The following is a 17,601-nucleotide window of genomic DNA, read 5'->3' on the forward strand; positions in this document are numbered from 1 at the left end:
AAATACTTGGTTTTGCTGGAAATAGTGCAAATTCAGGTTCATTGTGTTTAGTTGCTTGAAGCTTAGTAATAAACATATCACATTTTAGAGAAGCTTTCTAATCACCGCAATTCTAATTATTTGCCATTTYATCAATGCTTAAGATTCTTTATCCTTCACTAGGTTTGCTTATTTGTTTTTAACAACCTGCACTTTTCGGAAGATGATGGATAGAGTAGAACTTTGGAAAGGAGCAGAACCCGCTGCAGAAAGCTCCACAGCTATGAATGATCTCATTTTTATTGCCCATATTGGTTCCATACTCCATAAGGCATGCTGAAAAATCAATACCACAGGAGTTCCTCCTTTAGTATGTAGCCAACATGGATCAAAGCAAAGACCAGGATCCCCTAAGAGGCCTCACTGGTTAGTGAAAGAAATACTGATCTGCATGAGAACAGCAACAACTACCCAATAGGCTGAGATGCAAGTGTGAGTTTATAAATAAATCGCTGGTAGCCAGGTGGCCCTTAATTCACAATTAAYGCAGATTTATTTACGTTCTAGAAGGCTGAAACTCCAGAAGTACTTGGGCAAAAGTACTGAGAAAGRCCTGCAACAATTCTCAGATTTGAAATGAGGATAGTTTTTACCTGGAGGAACTGATACAATAACACTCATGTTCAATAACACTCACATTATTGCAGAAAATGCTGAGCTGAAACACAGGACAATAAAAGTATAAAAGTAGGGGAAGTTTTAGAGAAGTAAATGTGAGATATTAAATTCATTTTTGCTTACTGTCCCACTTGTTAGAGCTGCAAAGCATCAATAATCAGATGCAAAGCTTAAAATACATAATGAACTTAATTACTACTATTGAGAAAAAAATCAATACAGCCCTTGACAAAAGCCATTCAAATCTACAGAAAACTTCTTGGTGATTCTCACAGATCAAGCCTATAYAAAATAAACACTTTTACAATAGCAAGTAGATTAAAATATGACATTCTTATTTCTATAAGTAGCAGTCCTTAGATATGCAATTATGGATTCAAAGATATTACTACTAAGCTGCCTAGAATATTGTTTAGTTAGGACTTAAAACAGAGGTTTATTAGAGCTTGTAAATAGGTTGCCACTTTATGTGTCACATAAAGAAATCCACAAATAGCAGCAGCAAGTACAGAGCAAGTGGAAAATACTTTTTATTCCTTCTCTCCTTTTTTATAGCTGTCAGATATCTTTGTAAATAGGGGACGTACAGAACTACGAAAGACCAGTGACTAAACTAAGAGGTAGTTGACTTCAATATTTCCATCTGCAAAGAGATAGTTCTGCAGAGGGTAGTACTGTCAAGTTCTGCAATCTGGAGCTGAGTACAGAGCTTAAGTGCTCGCTCTGCTCCCAGAATCCAAAAGAAAATGCAGGTTTAGCATTGCTTGGAAACATTAGCTTACCTGAAAAAAAAAWTCAAGTATCTACAGGGAGGTAAAACCATATGTTATTCACTTCAGTATATTTCCTCAAGCATCAACACTTTGGTTGCTTGTTGGTCCCCAGATCATCATGTCGTCAATGCAWAGACATGTTAATCTTATTCTTAAAAAAAAGCTTTCACCTTGATAATCTTGTACTCTGTAGATATAACAAACCTTCRCTTTGTGAATGTACGAGGTTTGTTTTGCAATATTATATGTGCATCTAATACATCTGTGCATCTAAACTGTGCAAAACTGAATACATTTGGGTCAGTAAAATTAGAGGAAAAAAAAAAACAACAGCTACTTCACTGCAGACTTCTTAGGATGCAGCACAACKGCAACAACTGAGATCAGTTCTACTTGGCTGTGTGCTTACCTGCACAAAAAGAAAAAAAGAAAAAAAAAACAGTCCTCTTTTGGTGGCTTTACAACTTTTGAAGTTTTGTGACTGCTGAATAGATACATTTCTCCCTTGAGATCTTACAGAATTATACTGGTCTGCAATAAGTTGGTACCTTACAGACAGTGTGTTGGCTTGGGTGAATTAGCTTGATGCCGTGGGCCCCTCTTGTGATGTTGGTATGTTTGAATAGAAAAATGTCTGTCCAGCTCTCTGTTCTAAAAAGAAACTTTCATCTAATTACATTTCTATCATTGAAGTACTTGATACAAACTGCTGGGTATCAGCTTTGGTCTTGCAGTTCACTGGAGTCTTAGGACAAGATTCTGATAGGTTTTTCCTTCACATTCCCATGAATGGTGTTTCTTCACATAGACCTTTGCCTTTCTTACAATTTCTGTTTTCATAATGGGGTCATTCATCAAACTCTTAGACAGCACAACAAACTCCTAAAAAAGATAAAGAAAAATAATATATTAATAGTTGCTTGAAATTCTAATGCTACTGACAGCGCTTATATGCATAGCTTGCAAAGCACTTCAGCTGTGAGCCAAGACAGATATAAAGCTGTTCAAAGTCATTTTTTCAAGGTCAAGTACCATAGTTTGTTTATATACAACAATCAATAAATAATTATTTTATATCTTTTACACAGCCCGCCAACTTAGAGATTTAAAATCAAAGACAAATCTCAAGAGCATTGAGGCAAATCCATGCAGCAAATTTAATGGACACAAAAACTGTTTGCCTACTAGAATGTAAGAAAAAACAGACTGGTTATAAATTAAACAATTCCCTGGGTCTCCTGCATGGAGGACAGCTGGCATCAGATTGAAGTAAGCTCTGCTAAGCTCATTGCTACTGAAACATCTTTAGTTAATTGTATAGTAAGACTAAAAAACTCACTTCCACAAAGACAGTTATATCAGAAAGTTAGGACCATGCATGCAGCAATGAGCTTGTCTGGACTTGTCAGTTCTGGGCAGTTACAGATCCAGGAGTGTTTCCTTAACAAGCTTTGCCAAAAARTAAAGCAACAAATGAAATTCCTTTAATGTTATTGGGCAAAATACCAGACCTGAAAGACTACAGCTATTCCTTTGTTTGTTCCTCTGCCAGTCTAATTTAGTTTTAGGGAAGTGAAGTTGTGAACATCAAACATGTGAAAGGAGATTTGATGTCTGGACTAATCTATTCTGAACAGCTGGTCTAATTTTCTATCACAAGATAACATCCAGTATTTCATCTTGATCACAAATGTGCTCAAATCTTTGAAAATATTGTCTTGGTTTAGCTCAAAAAAGCAAACAGCTAATGGATCAATGAAAAATTAAGATACTTTACTTTACACAATTGGTAGTGCAGCTCAGTGACAGATTTTAAGGAGCACATGAGGAGATAAAGAATGGCCAAAGCCGATAGGTTATTTTCATAAACTGCCAGCTACGAAAGGAAGTATCACAAATAAGAATAGAGTTATATCACCACTAGGTTAACTACTAGGTGATACTTAAAACTCAAGTACAACTTGCTTATAAAGGTGTACAAAGAAATAAAACCTTTGCTTACCACAATCAATATGGAAGCTGTAAGGTAAGCCACATTAATACATAATACATCACTATAGCATGACCCCACAAAAACACTGCTGTATGAAATCACATTGAACGTGTTATAGTCACTTGACTCCCACTGACAAGATGAATTGTCAATAAATACTTCAGTGCCATAAACTATAGGTAGTCAAAAATACAATCAATTTTGTTAAAAGGCATATAACTAAGTTACTCTTTCTACACAGAACTGATTTTGTAAGATATTTTTCTTACATGATATCAACAAAATGTTGTATTTTTTACATGAAATCAGTATTGCATTCTAATCTTCACAAAGATTTGTATGGCTTGTGGGTGCAMGAATGATAGTCCTTGTCCAATGATCCAAGCACGGGTTGCATCCCACACATATCATTTTTTTTCTATGCCTGTTTGAAAACCTTTGATGAACCTAGTATCAGTTATATTGCTAACTACTTACATCCTCAGGATTCACATCATCTGAGGAGGATATTTTCTGGCTGTGCTTATAAGACTTTCCCTAAGGAAGATAGTTGAATTTGATCTAGAGAGTATCCTACAGCTGCCTGTATCAGACAGAGCAGATCCAGCCCTTGACTCCAACTTTACAGACAGGTTCTTTTCCATCCATAACTGCTAAGAATACAAACCAGGGGAGGTGGGAAAGGCTTACGTGACTTATGCTGGCTTCAGCCAATCGCCCATATAATCATAGTAATAAATACCGTTCACACTGAACTACATTCCAACTGTAATTTTATGCTCCTGTGGAGGATTTTATTTAAAGTAATGCTTAAAAATAATTTATGTAAATTACCCCAGAACAGAAGCAGCAATGTAACATTTCTTGACAGGTAGTCCTATTAGCATTCCTTTAAAACGTGGCTATAGAGGACAAAAACTTGGAAACATGTAAATGATAGAAGCAATGAGATACTTATGCACAGTTACAATGCTTAATGCTGGGGATAATTTCAGGATAAGGCCAAGCTGAGTCCAGAGCATGAAAAACAGAACAAATGCAGGAGGGAGAAAGAACAAAYGGAAAAATACCAGGGACCAGAACTGGGAGTTAGGGCTTCTCAGCTTTATCCCTATCTCTTCTGCTAATCAAATGTGACCACCTACAAGTCACACTCTGACTGGAAGCCAATGGARAGATTCACTGTGACTTAACTGGGTTTTGCCTCGTACCCTTGGAGCATCTGGCTGAGCTCTTTATTTCTTTTCAGTTTTGTATACTTAGCTTTAGAAAGCAGTAACCTCATTTGCAGGTGGCTTCCTTAACCCCAACTGTCTTGAATTTCAGTTGTAGTTTTGTGGTAAATCTGAAGCATGGGCTTCCACTTGCAGAACAGACTTGGGAACTCAATGCTCTTTCTGAGAAGCTAGGATTTAATTGCTCTCTACTGAAAACCTATGGTATGAAGTTCTTTACTGTGGGGTAACATGTCTCTGCATCAGCTGTTTTAAGTATTTCTGCAMGTTATCTGGCACGCTCAGATTTTGCTGCAAATGTGACGTTCTGGCAAAAGGAGGACAAAATTCACAAACTACTTCTTAATTACCGAACATAGGAGTATGAACTGCAACAGCAAAGGAGGGAACATGCATGATAACTAACTACAGGGGAGAAGAAAAACATGTTTCTACTAAGCCTCTTGTTCACATATAAAAATATATGTCATAGAAAAAAAAAAAAAGGGGGGGAACAAGTCAAAACCTTAATAGTTAGCCATAACCGAGGAAAAAAAGAAGAGAAAAAATATGTTGTTTACATCCACACATACTAGTGCATGTGCCCTTTTTGTGGGTAGTACATCACTTCAGAGACAGGCATTCTTTAATGGCAAGATCCATGATATTTTTTTTTTCCCCTGGTAAACTGGGTGTCATCTTTAAAGAAAACCTGGCTTCTGCACATAACACCTCAAAGAAATTCTGTATAATGTTTTGCAGGGGCCCAGCAATACAGATATCTAGATAGAGATCTGTAAAGCTTTATCTATAAGATAAAGCTTTAAAAAATTAAAGAGTGAACTGAGTAAACAGAGCGAATACTCCTTCAATTACAAGGAGCAGTACAAAGCGCCACCACTCACATGTGATGAAAATAAGACACATGGTTAATATATTATTTATATAATGAAAGTAAGTCTGCTATTAAACCATTTCATATCAGCTTGAGCAGGTAAAAGAACATGATTCTTAAACAGCAGAGAATCACCCCAGGGAAGGCAAGCTCTGGCTGTAAATTCAGAGCAGTGACAGACCTACCTAGGGGCAGGCAGTGCTCAGACTGCAAGCACATCTGTGTGCCTCACAGGGCAATGGGCCAGTATTTCTAAGTGAGTATAGATAGTGATTGCTAGCACTGTCCCCAAAATAAATAAATAAATCACAAATCGGTCTATTCAATACTTAAGTTTACAATAAAACGTAGGCTAAATTCTGCCTTGGATCCCTGGTCACTTATAGTTGGATCCATGCTTGGCCCAGGGTCCACATGCCTGCAATGTTATTGCTGCTGGTCCAGCAACTTAGTTGTATTTTCGGGCTTCCACTTCAAAAGTTACTTCTGCTTTCAGTCTTTCCTGCTCTCATTTCAGCAGTTTGTGCTTGGACCCTCTCATTTACCTCCTCTCCTTCCTTCTGTTACCTTTTATATCATTTTGAACCTTAGGATGCTCAATAACTCCATGCCTCCCCTTTCAACATGTTTTGGGCATTATTTAATTATTTATGGCCCAAAAGCAGATGGCTATTCATATCTCCAACTCACCAGTTTTTTTCTTTCATGTCCCATTAACTCAGTGTCACTTTTAACATAAACTTGCATTTAAACTTGATTTTTAATCATACCCTACTAACTTATCCACATCATTAGAAGAATTTTCCCTTAATGTATAAAACAGTGCAATTTAATTATAATGTTGTGAGCTGCCTTCACTAATACATCCTGATCATTTATATTCTCCTGAACAGTTGAGTTTTCTTTGTTTTCTGGATTGTGGCTGTTTTGGCTTTGGGCTAAAACAGAAGAGTGCATTTTGTGTGAGAATTTCACCTTCTCCTTACACTGTCTGCAGTGTATCCTTTTAGACTTCACTTTACCTAAGAATTAAAGGACAAGGCTGTATGATGAAGCAGACATGGAAACCTAAAAARGCTCTCAGTGGGAAGGAATAAACACTTAGATTGCAGAGAACAGTGAAATGAGGTAAAGAGATTGGTAGATGTTTAGCCCTCTAGAAATTGCCACACAAAGGAAAGAGGAGAGGAGATAMAAATTTCAGGATGGGGAAAAAGGTGAGCAAGTAGGACAGTCTTTGTCCTTATCCCTTGSTCCCTTCTTCTTGAGCAAAAACAAATTTACTGAAGAAAGTCTTACCCTGAAATGCATCTCTGAGGAAAGAATATTTTTAAGTGTATATGTAAGCGTAATTATAATTACAATAAAGTACAAGAAGGAAAAGGCCTTTGCTCAAAAAACAAACAAGCAAAGTAAGCCTAAAGGGCTTCCAAGCACTTCAGTAAACAAAGGTAGATTAAAAAATACAGCTTGCTGTGGCAGAAAAATACTGTTAGTGAGGAATTAAGAACCAAATAGAGATGTAATTACATGAGTAGACATCAGCTAGTTTATGCAATAAAGAACAAAATGATTTGCAGCAATGTTTAATGCAAAACCAGCAGGAAGGTGATTGAGATTCACATTTAACCTATGCTAGAAATAAACTTCCTTCGTTGATAAAGTCTGGACAATTCCAGTASCTTAAGATAGTGAATAATGTCTCCTGCTTCCTGAACGATCTGAACTGTAATCAAACAGAAATGAAACAGCATGTAAATCTGAGATTAATTTAAAATGATTATTTCTAAACAGTTTGCCTTGACAGAACTGATTTAAGAGCAAACTAACCTGTTGTAATTGAGGTTACAGCAGAAAATATTTTGCCAGATATTTAAATGACAAAGTAATCAAAATAAATTAAAAAAAGAGAGAGAGAGAGAGGAGAAAATTTCTTTCCCATACCTAGTGACAGACTGAATCTTCTAAGACAGTATCCAGACTGCTCCTTTGTCCAACAAAAATGTATAAGAAATAGCTTGAAATTGGAAGTGTTCTAACTTAATCTCATTTCCTTGATCTAATATAACTCTCAATCTTTGATACACTGCATAGAGTGATTTGAAAAGCTGTATTTGATATGGCKTTGCAAGATAAGGACCAACAGTATTTTTGTCTTTAAGACTATGAGTGAAAATATTTAACATTTTGTCCATTTAGTATTTTTACTCTGCAAGAAGAAACTTTTTCAGTGATTCTGCAGTGGGATGAGCTCATTACCCTGCAAACAAATCTTGTCCTGACCCTTTTTCACTCTTTCATCATTTTTACTTTATTTGCCACCAATAAAGCTATGAAATGGCTATTATTAAATAAGATACAACTGCTGTTGTACAGAGAAGGGAGGGGTATTACTTTGCTTTGTAAACGAAGGTAACTGCACAAATACCAGTGATCCCAGTACAAATATCCCCTAGGAGCAGGGCAGACAATATCATAATGCAAGGTGCCATCTTCACTTAAAAGGCACTCTGTGGAATAACAACAAAAAAGGGGGTCMACAAGCAGCAGGGGAATGGGGTTTGCTGATCTTTGACACAGCATGTTGCAGGGAAAGGAGCTCACACACAAGGGGTTGTTGAAACTAAGATTATAGCACTCTAGCTGGATGTACAGTGTGGGACTGCAGTACTGGTATGAAGGAAAGCCCTTAGTAGAGATTCACTGAATACAGTGAAACTACTGCAATGCTTAAAACCTGTACTTTTCTCTATAGGACATTTTTAATTGATCTTGAATTCCAAAAAARCAATTGGAGTGTAGGATGCTTTAAGACCATAGGACAGGKTTTKTTTGTTTGTTTGTTTGCTTTATTTTAAAAAATGTATGCAGGAGCTAATTAGGCCCAATATAAATTATGTTTTTTATTTCCAAACAGAAAGCAACTGGCAAGTTGAGGTAAACACTAGTATTTAACAGACTTAAGGTCAGAAGAGCCATCAGTTTGCTTGCTCAATGTGAGATACTTCTTATTTATATCCTTTAAATTTTGAAGAAGCATCTGCAAGTCACAGTGTTCTTCTCAGAGATTACATGATGAAATAACTCTACTAATAGTTTTACATCTCAGCCTCCACCAGCCAAAAATTATTCTCCCCTGTTCCAAGAGGTAAGAATAAGGAATACTTCCCCAGCAAAATAAATTCCAGAGGTTAACAAAGAAATCTGGTAGTAGAAACCACCGCAGAAAAATCCATGAGTTGCAAGAATTTTTACAATTAAAAAATAATTGAGCCAGTGAAGTCACCTTCCTGAAACAATATTTAATAGCATGCATTAATCACATAAGCACACATATTCCGCAAAGTAGATAAATGATAGATTTTATACTTTGCAAAATGATCAAATAGACTATTATAGTAAGTTTTATTTAATCCTGATTTCGATAAAAATCTTTAATGATTTAGATGAAAAATGGTAGCTAGTAAATTCTGGTTTATGTAGTAATTAACAGGCTGATATTCAATTATTTTTTCCCTAATTACTATACTCACTATACTAGTCAATCAGTTACAGCCTCATATTGCAAAAGAAATACAATTCATGCAGAATATGTTCATGACATGTTTGAAAACTATATATGAGAGTTCCATATATGATGATACGTATATATAAGATCACAGCAGAAATTCATGATTTATGTGGGTATAGTAAATCAATAATGAAATACACTGACACACAACCAAATCAAAAATACAATACAACCTCTCTCAGGCTCCGCTTGTAAAGAGATCTGCAGTCTGTTATTGATATGATCCAATTCTACTCCCTGGGACTAGTATAGAGTCTGTCAAACAAATACGGATATTTTTCTCCCCTCATACAAAATATCACTCTAGCCTTCCTTCCACCTGAAGTCCAAAGTATGAGTGCATTCATAATGAACGAGCCTTCCTTCCTCATCATTAAAACTAGTGAATCTATAAAAACCTATATAATTTAACAGGATGTCAAATTACCTCTTTCAACAAGGAAAAAAAAAAAAAAGCAAGGAAGGCGAAGCAACTGTACGTAAGACATTCTTGAAAAGGGCCTCTGAAAAACTAGCTGTCAGAGTCTTTCTTTTGTATTTTACTACTAAAGTAACCAAGCAAGAAAAAAGARGTGAATTAAAACCAAAGGAAGTTGTATCTGAACGGCATCTTTCTCATCATGTACAATTACATAACAGTAAAGCTACAGTGGAATAAAATATATTCAAACTATCATCTTCAGAATTTAACTGCTGACTGCGCCCACTCTCCCCACTCCTACTTGTCTGCACGGAAACTCCATTTTAAAATGCTGCTGGTGCTAGTCATCATTTTCTGACCTAGCAATATATTTCACCTAACACTGCTTTAGATCAACATATAGTATCAGAAATTATAGAAACTACAAGAATCAGTAATTACAGAAATTTSAAACTTATATTTCTCCTTGCTGCTTGCATACGATGAGTTTGCATTTGGGTTGACACTTGAGGGGCAATAGGAGCCACGCAGCCCATCCAGCCTGCTCATGGTTTGCTCATGGAGTGCCCTCAGAGCGAGCGCAGCCGCTGCAGGACACGGGCTGAGCTGGCACGGGGGTAGGTGCAGGGCTATGGGCTAGACAAACATTCAACAAGGCTGACACCTAGCAAAACTTCCACGAACTGCAAAATGAACGTGAGACCAAAGCTTCGAGAAAGCGAGTCTGAAACGCGGGGATTTAGGAGAATCGGAGAAAAACTGCTGAGAGTGTAAGCAAAGTATCCAGAGGGACGCAGCATATAATGGAAAAATGAACCTAATCGTTGYAAGGGAACCAGAGCTTGTCTAAGGAGTTGTTGTTTTGTTACCTCTGGATCTGAAAATAGCAGTCCTGTATCCTTATGTTTTATTATCGCTGCATTCCCAGGAATGTTTCTTGCCAGCGCTGGTATGCCTAAATCCATTGCCTAGAAGAAGAAAGGAAACAACATGGKTCACTTGAGGCATCACTGGTGAGAAGTTTAAAATGAGAAGCAGACACAAAGCATCCAACTTCTTTCCCACTGCTTCCCCCGCCAACCTAAAAATACCAAGTCTAATGTGATCTCCCATATGCAACTTCACTGAAACGATTTCTTTAGGTTTTTTTGTCAGTCTTGTTACTTTGAAAAGASTATCAGAAGCAATCAGTCCAGAGAGTCCCACAGCTGAGTCATCCTTTATTCAGCTCCTGCTCATGGTGTGAACAATGTGGTGCCCATTGGCAGGTCCTGACATATTTTAAGGAGGTAAAGTTCAATTCAGATCAAAGGTTGTGCCTGTAACTCTCACTGTTACAGATAAGAAGGTCAGTTAATAGCATAAAAGGTCARCTTTCCCCTTCACATATTACCTGTTTGCTCTAATCAAAATGTGCATTCTATGGACTTTCTACGGCCTCTATAAATAAAGGTGCATAGATCGATAGATATATAGATGCGTGTGCATGCATGTATACACATTTATACATCTCTCTATATATGTTTAAAAGAAGAAAGGAGGGGTGGGGTCTCAAGAAGGTATCTTGTCAGGAGCAGACATGCACCACAGCATCCCCTCCACAACCAGGACATCATCTCCAAGATTCCTAAGGCCGGGCAACTTCTAAAATTACAGTTTAGGTATTGAAAAACCTGGTGGATAAACCTAGCCTGACCTGAAGTTTTAAGTCTTCTTGCCAAACTGGAAGCCTTGAGATACCCTGAACTGAACCCCCAAAAAATAAACATATTGTATAATTATCATAGTGTCAAACATCAGAAAAAAATTTCACTCCCCTCAAATCTTCAATCTGTTTCTCTGTCACTTCACAGAGAACTCATTTTTAATTGCTGTCATTATACTCCCAGACAGGAAGCTATTTTCCATCAGTTTATGTAGCAAAACCCCCAAACTCTAGGGAGAAAATAAAGAGTTTGATTTTTTTTGTTTTTAATTCAGACAAAGCTGAAGACAAAAAATATCCTGGCCAGTAATGTACAAAACCAATTATATTTTGCACAGTGAAGGAATACTGTGACTTAGCAACATGTGCTAATAGGTTAAAATATACAAGAGAAACACTGTTTAAAACAAGAAGCACTGCAGATAAATTTACTCTAGACATATAACTCCTATAGCCCTTCTGGCACAAACATCTGCTTTGCAGCAGTTAGCTCTAAAAATAATAATAACCCTTAATGATATAACCTGTTCTACACTTCACAGCAGAAACCACAGGGTCAGCTGGAGGTAATTCAGAAATAGATTAATAAAGTCAACTCAAACTAGAGTAAATAACTCAGCAAAATAAAAACTACAGGCCAAATTTCTGAATTTATCTCTGTATCTAAAATTGCATTGATACAGCTTTTTCACTGTCATATTGATGCGAGAAATGCCATTTTTTGGTCAGCCAAAATGATTCATTAACTAGCTTTGAACTTACTATAATATAGAAGGGAAAAAAAAAAAAGAAAAAAAAAAAAGAAAAACATGACAACATCTACTCACCAGCCCAGCAAAGTTCCCAGTATTCACCCAGCTCTGATAGGAGTTGAGTTTGCCTGATTGGGGCTGGAATTCGCAGATTGAGGGCGAGGCTTTTGGCTCTAGTTATACGCAACCCTAAACCTAACCCGGGGTTACCAAAGCCCTAAAGGAGGGGAGAGCCTTTCTGAATCATCCACTTCATCTCCCTTTTCCCTATTTCCTATGGACAGCCCTGTCCTGGGTGCGCTGGCTGCTCTCGGTCTTGCTGGAACACAGTCAATGAATAGAGGATGAAAACGGTTTACTTGAACTTCTGAACTGAAACTCAAGAGCTTGGAGCAGCATGTCAGCTTTCAGGTCACCTCCCCACACCCCTTGACCTTCTTTTTATTTCATATTTTCTGTTTCCTTTTTTTTTAAAAAAAAAAAAAAAAAAAAAAAAAAAAAAGTGTGTACCACTAAAATTAAAAAAAAAAGAAAAAAAGAAAGGAAGGAAATCCGTAAAACACAGCAATGTTTGACCCTGGATTGGCCATCCGTACCACCCACTTTGGACACAGTGCCGTTTGGCTGTACACAAACTGTGACTGTCACATACACATACAATTGAGAGTCAGGCTAACAACACATCCAGTGGTATCTTAGGCTGTATCTTATATGCTGGCACAGTATTGCTACACCACAACAAAGCTGGACTGCTGCAGCATGTTTTTTTATTTTAAAAAAAGTGGTTTTTTTTCTTTTTTCATTAATTGTTATGAGATGTCTTCATTTAGTTCTGCTTCTAAACGCTTCCAAGTTGACATCTCATTAAAGTTGGCCACTTAATTCATATTTCATTTTCCATAATTCCTGAACTTGCAGGAAAAAGCMATTTGTTCTGTCTCATGGAGTTGGAGGGCAATAACGGCTACATCAAAAAACTTTTAAGGTCCCAAAACACATAGGTACCAGTGAATTATAGCCACAGAAAGACACAGCAGATGGCCAAATTCATAAGATGAGGAGCTGGCTTTATACCAGCTAGCCTTAAACAAATGGATTGTGCTGTAAATAATCACTGCATGAAGTGGCTTAGAATTTAATTTAGATACTTAGTCTATTTTTTAAGCAGTAAAATGAATCTTTCGCATTGTTGAAAATATGTATAATTTACTGACCTAGGTTCCACAAGTAATACGGTAAAAAAATCACATTTTATTCAGTTAACCATCTGTTTTGCTACATTATCGTGACTGCAAATGTGTTTTAAAGCTATATCAGAAGGCTGCAGGCTGTAAATTTTAGCTTTGGAAGTATGTTTTGCAATAAAAACTTCTAGCTTAGTATGGAGCTTATACAGTAAATACAGTTTTTGTTTACTATTATGTCTTTTCTATTGTCCCTCTTTTTATTCCTCCTATCCTATTTGTATATTTTTTTTGATTCRTCTCAGCTTTACTCAATTACTCCTCCTAATTTTTATTTTATAGTTTTCTGAGCTTCTATTCCAAACTATAAGGTTTGTACTTGATATGTCGTCTAAGACTGCATTTTGTATCACAGCAGAATAGAGATTGTCTGTCTTCTTTTCTATGATGATTTTTTTTTAAAGACTGGCTTTTTCTTGTGACACTATAGCAACCTAATGCTCTTTATAGCAGGTGAAATATTCTTTACAGCCGAGCAAATACTCCGAAGAAATGGTGTTAAGGTCAAAACGTTTTGCTTTCTAACTATCGGGAAAATATAGAAAATTTTCTAGCAATAGTGCCCATTTCACCATCATCTGCCCAGCAATGTGCAGCACTCCTGCTTGCTTGCTATAGCACTTGCTTTCTCTTCTTTAAAATCCAAAGAGAAAATAGATCTCTCAGATATCAGTACCAGATAACAAAATAATTAATTATGATTCCTAGTTCTTTCAAACCTTAAGGCAAGTTTGAAATGGATATGATTTTATATTTATCTCAGACTAAAAGCAAGCTAAGTATGCGCTCAGCGTTTATAGATTCATGACCTTGTTAAATATTGAATCTCCAAGCTGATGAGAACTTCATTTTCAAATTCCAGYGAGATGATATTTCCAGCCAAGGACCAAAAGAATTTTACACATAGTTTTCTGCCTTGTTAATTTAACAAGATCTTAGCAGATGGCCCTTCCTACTGTTAGCCTCAGGTAGGGACTTGACTTAATTAGACTGACACTTCCCCTGAGAAATAGTTTTTTTACAGTAGGGTATTTTATAAGCTTGTCATGAAATCCCACTGTACCACTGTTTAGTAGATAGTCATGCAATACCAAAATTCCTTGTGAGTTTGGCAGAAGGGTCCGAGTAACTAAAAGGCCAAGCTTCACGCAGAGAGAGATAACAACCCAGCTCTGCTTGTGGAGTTGGTAGGAGCAGCTCTGAAATTCAAACCTAGCCTGAGCCTCCTCCTAATCCTCCAAATAGATGTCTAGCAGACACCCATACGTTCTTTACTGTAATATTTGAGTAGTTCAGAACTAGAGCAGAATCAACAAAAGATTTTATGCTTACAGTTGCCGTGTGAAAAATTATCTGTATTTTTCAGGCGGAAAATAGTGGRCACAGACTTAATGAGCTAATCTGTCCAAGATCACACAGGAAAATCCTGCTCAAACTGGGAACAGAACTGTTGTCTCATGACATCTGCGCTGTGTCTGTTAGACCTTCCTTCCTCTARTGCAATATTGCAGCGTGTGCCTGTAACTGGTAGCTCATTTGCTTGAAACAGATATGCACCTGAACCCGCATGCTCAGGCTCCAGAAAGCATGCCAGCTCTTTATATCATTGTTGCATGACTTCCATGATAAACTCAAAGTCATGAGTTATCATTTCAGAGATTAGGCTGTCTCTCCTCTACTCAACTAGGCTAATATAAGACTGAGGCTGGTGAAAAGAAATGGGTTACACTTATAGATGTTTTTCTTCCTGTGAACAGAATCTTCCTGCAGGAGATCATAATTTCTAAACAAGAATATGCAGCCTTGCTTATAGCTCTCTACGATAACACTTACATAATTACATAGAGATAAGTGCAGCGACATAAAACTTACCATAAATGTGAGCAGCTACCAGCACCTACCATCCCACTCACGGATCTGAACTGAATGTGGGTCTGTTTGAGAGCAAAACTCTTACAACGCTGAGCACACATGAACTATCATCTACACAGCAGCTTAAGAGGCAGAGCTAGGAGATAAGTCTTACTTGAGAAAATACAGTTAAGTGTCTCAACTAGCTGCTCGCATTGTGGAGTTCCAGTTTAAAAGGAAATGGATAGTGCCAGGCTGTGAGTTGTGGCAGCTGGAAAGCTCATCTCATTTCTCATCTGCTGACTTAAATCATGCCGAGCACCCTTACCCTTCTGCAGTAGAAACCTTGTCTCTGAGCAGCCTTTCCATTTGAAGTTTTTCTTCCCGTTTGGACTTTTTCTTCTATTTTTGTAACTCCTTAATACTCACAGGAGGTTCATCAGATTGATTCTTGGTCAATTGTCACTGTGTGAGTAATCCTGGAGGGAAGGTCTCCTCACTGAGAAGGTGACAGGTACTTATCACTCTCTCAGTTACTGACTTAGTTGTGACTATGTGCTGTGCTGGCACATCCAGTTCACCTCAGCTGCTGCACATTTTAAATTTGTCCAGCCTGTCACACTAACAACTTTGGATATGTCACAATCTGCYGTAATTGTTGTCTCTATACTGTTGTTGCTGTGAAACAGCATCTGCATCCACCTCGGAACAACTGGCATTTCCAAAAGGAAAGGCACCATCTCAGCACCACCTCATTTTCAGAGTTCTTACGCTGCTCACTTAGTGAGTGAACTTGTTTACGAAGAACTTTGCTGAAAAGTGTGCTGGAAATGCAACACATGATTACCCATTAGAAACAGCAATGGGAAAGTCATTATTAATACAGACCACATAACAGTCTTTGTGATCATCAGTGATAAACCAACCTTTAATAGTCACTAAAAAGAATAGTACAAGTTTCCCTGCCCCAAAAATTTCCACTTTAAGTACATTTACTTCTTTCTTAGGGAGCATTCGCTACTAAGCAGGGCCCTGCTTTGACAGGTATGAAATAAACCTGGTTATTAATTTTCAGCACCGATAGCAAAAAAAAATTAACTAAGCATGTCATTCCTTCATTAATCATTTCAGAATAACCAAATACAGCTCCTAGATTGCTCAGTGAAAAGATGTAAAAATAAATGGAATTCTATTTTAGCAACATTACAAGGAAGTAGATGTTGAATCAAGAATAATAGTAGTCCCAATAAATCAGAATAATTTTCATTTCTCACGTCTGTAATGTTAATTTAACAAGATTGAAAAAAAATTACATTGTGCCATTTAAAAATAAATAACTAGCTGAACCATAAAAATTTGTCACTTTAAGGAGGGAAAAAATTGAATTACTAATGCTTGCAAAAAGAAATATTTTAATTTAGTCTTCACCATGTTTGAAATGTGGACATAAAATGTTGACACGTGTTTCCACTGATAAAAGGCTATTTCAGATTCACTGTAACCTCATTGAACACCCTCTCTGCAAGGATGCAATTACCTCCAGAATTGCAGCAGACATTCCCTCAGAAATGGAGCTGTTCACCACCGCAAAGCATCTTTTCATAGCAGCATGAAGATCATCTTGTGACATCTCCTGTAACAAATGTACTCCGGGTGCCCTAGAAACAAAGCRCACACAGTTAGGACACTTACTAATTGAAGAATTTTGCTCCCTAAAACTTAGGGCAATGATGGAAGATGGCCAGAACTGTTCAGATGTTAGCAATCATTTGGCCATGGGCAGGTCACTTTAGCATTTTATTTTTTTTTTTTTAGCTTTCTATATATTGGAAAACTATGTTGTTTTAGGATGGACCAGGGTCTCTCCAACTTCCTCTTCTAGTATAAGCACTCTTGCCATCTCTTTCTGAGTGGTTACCTTCCTACTACTGTCATCTTCCTCAGATTAATCAAGATCAATCAAATCAAGGGCAAAGGATGGAAAGACAGGGTAATAAGGTCTTCAGTCCTTGACGACGTGGCTGAGCTCTTTTAAACTGGTGAGCAGTTTTGAGAAACCAGAATCTGCTCCAGCTGAGGAGCCCACTCCTGCATCCCTGTGCTCTCCATAAGACCGCTTTCCAACGGTGAGCACAAGTGCATCTGATCCTAAAACCAGCTCCCTGTCAATGAGACCTTGCTAAATGCTGCTCTTCTGACTCTACAGTATGTAATACCAAGCTTCTGTGCACATTAATTATATCAACTGCAGTAACATGGCATAATTATAGCTGACTTTTTTCATGAATAACCTGGAAGAAACCAAGAAAAACAGTCTCACTCCAGAAACAGGAATTGCAAAACCCATAGTTTGTGCAGATTTTAACTCTGAGGCATATCACTCATATTAACAGAGAGGCTCTCTTCCAGTCAAGCAACTYTATGTACCTCATGGGAAAATGAGCAAAAAAATCTCTGTTTTCTAAAATTTATATCTTTCAATTAGGAAGTACATAAACAATAGGTAGTAAAAAAGCTGCTCAGGG

The 17,601-nt window shown here is 37.3% G+C and overlaps 1 protein-coding gene across 1 annotated transcript in view; it reads right to left on the reverse strand.

Moving 5' to 3' along the window:
- Positions 1–746: 746 nt before the first annotated feature.
- Positions 747–17,601, reverse strand: part of GLT1D1 (glycosyltransferase 1 domain containing 1) — a 40,087-nt gene continuing 23,232 nt past the window's right edge. Inside the window, exons 10-12 of the mRNA XM_026037478.1 lie at positions 16,614–16,734; positions 10,394–10,492; positions 747–2,312 (exon numbers count right to left, since the gene is read on the reverse strand). Coding sequence (XP_025893263.1) covers positions 2,166–2,312; positions 10,394–10,492; positions 16,614–16,734 — 367 coding nt within the window. The 3' untranslated portion in view covers positions 747–2,165. The remainder of the gene's footprint in view (positions 2,313–10,393; positions 10,493–16,613; positions 16,735–17,601) is intronic.

Source organism: Nothoprocta perdicaria, unplaced genomic scaffold (genome assembly GCF_003342845.1).
Source record: "Nothoprocta perdicaria isolate Ctin4 unplaced genomic scaffold, notPer1 scaffold_2, whole genome shotgun sequence".
Lineage (NCBI taxonomy): Eukaryota > Metazoa > Chordata > Aves > Tinamiformes > Tinamidae > Nothoprocta > Nothoprocta perdicaria.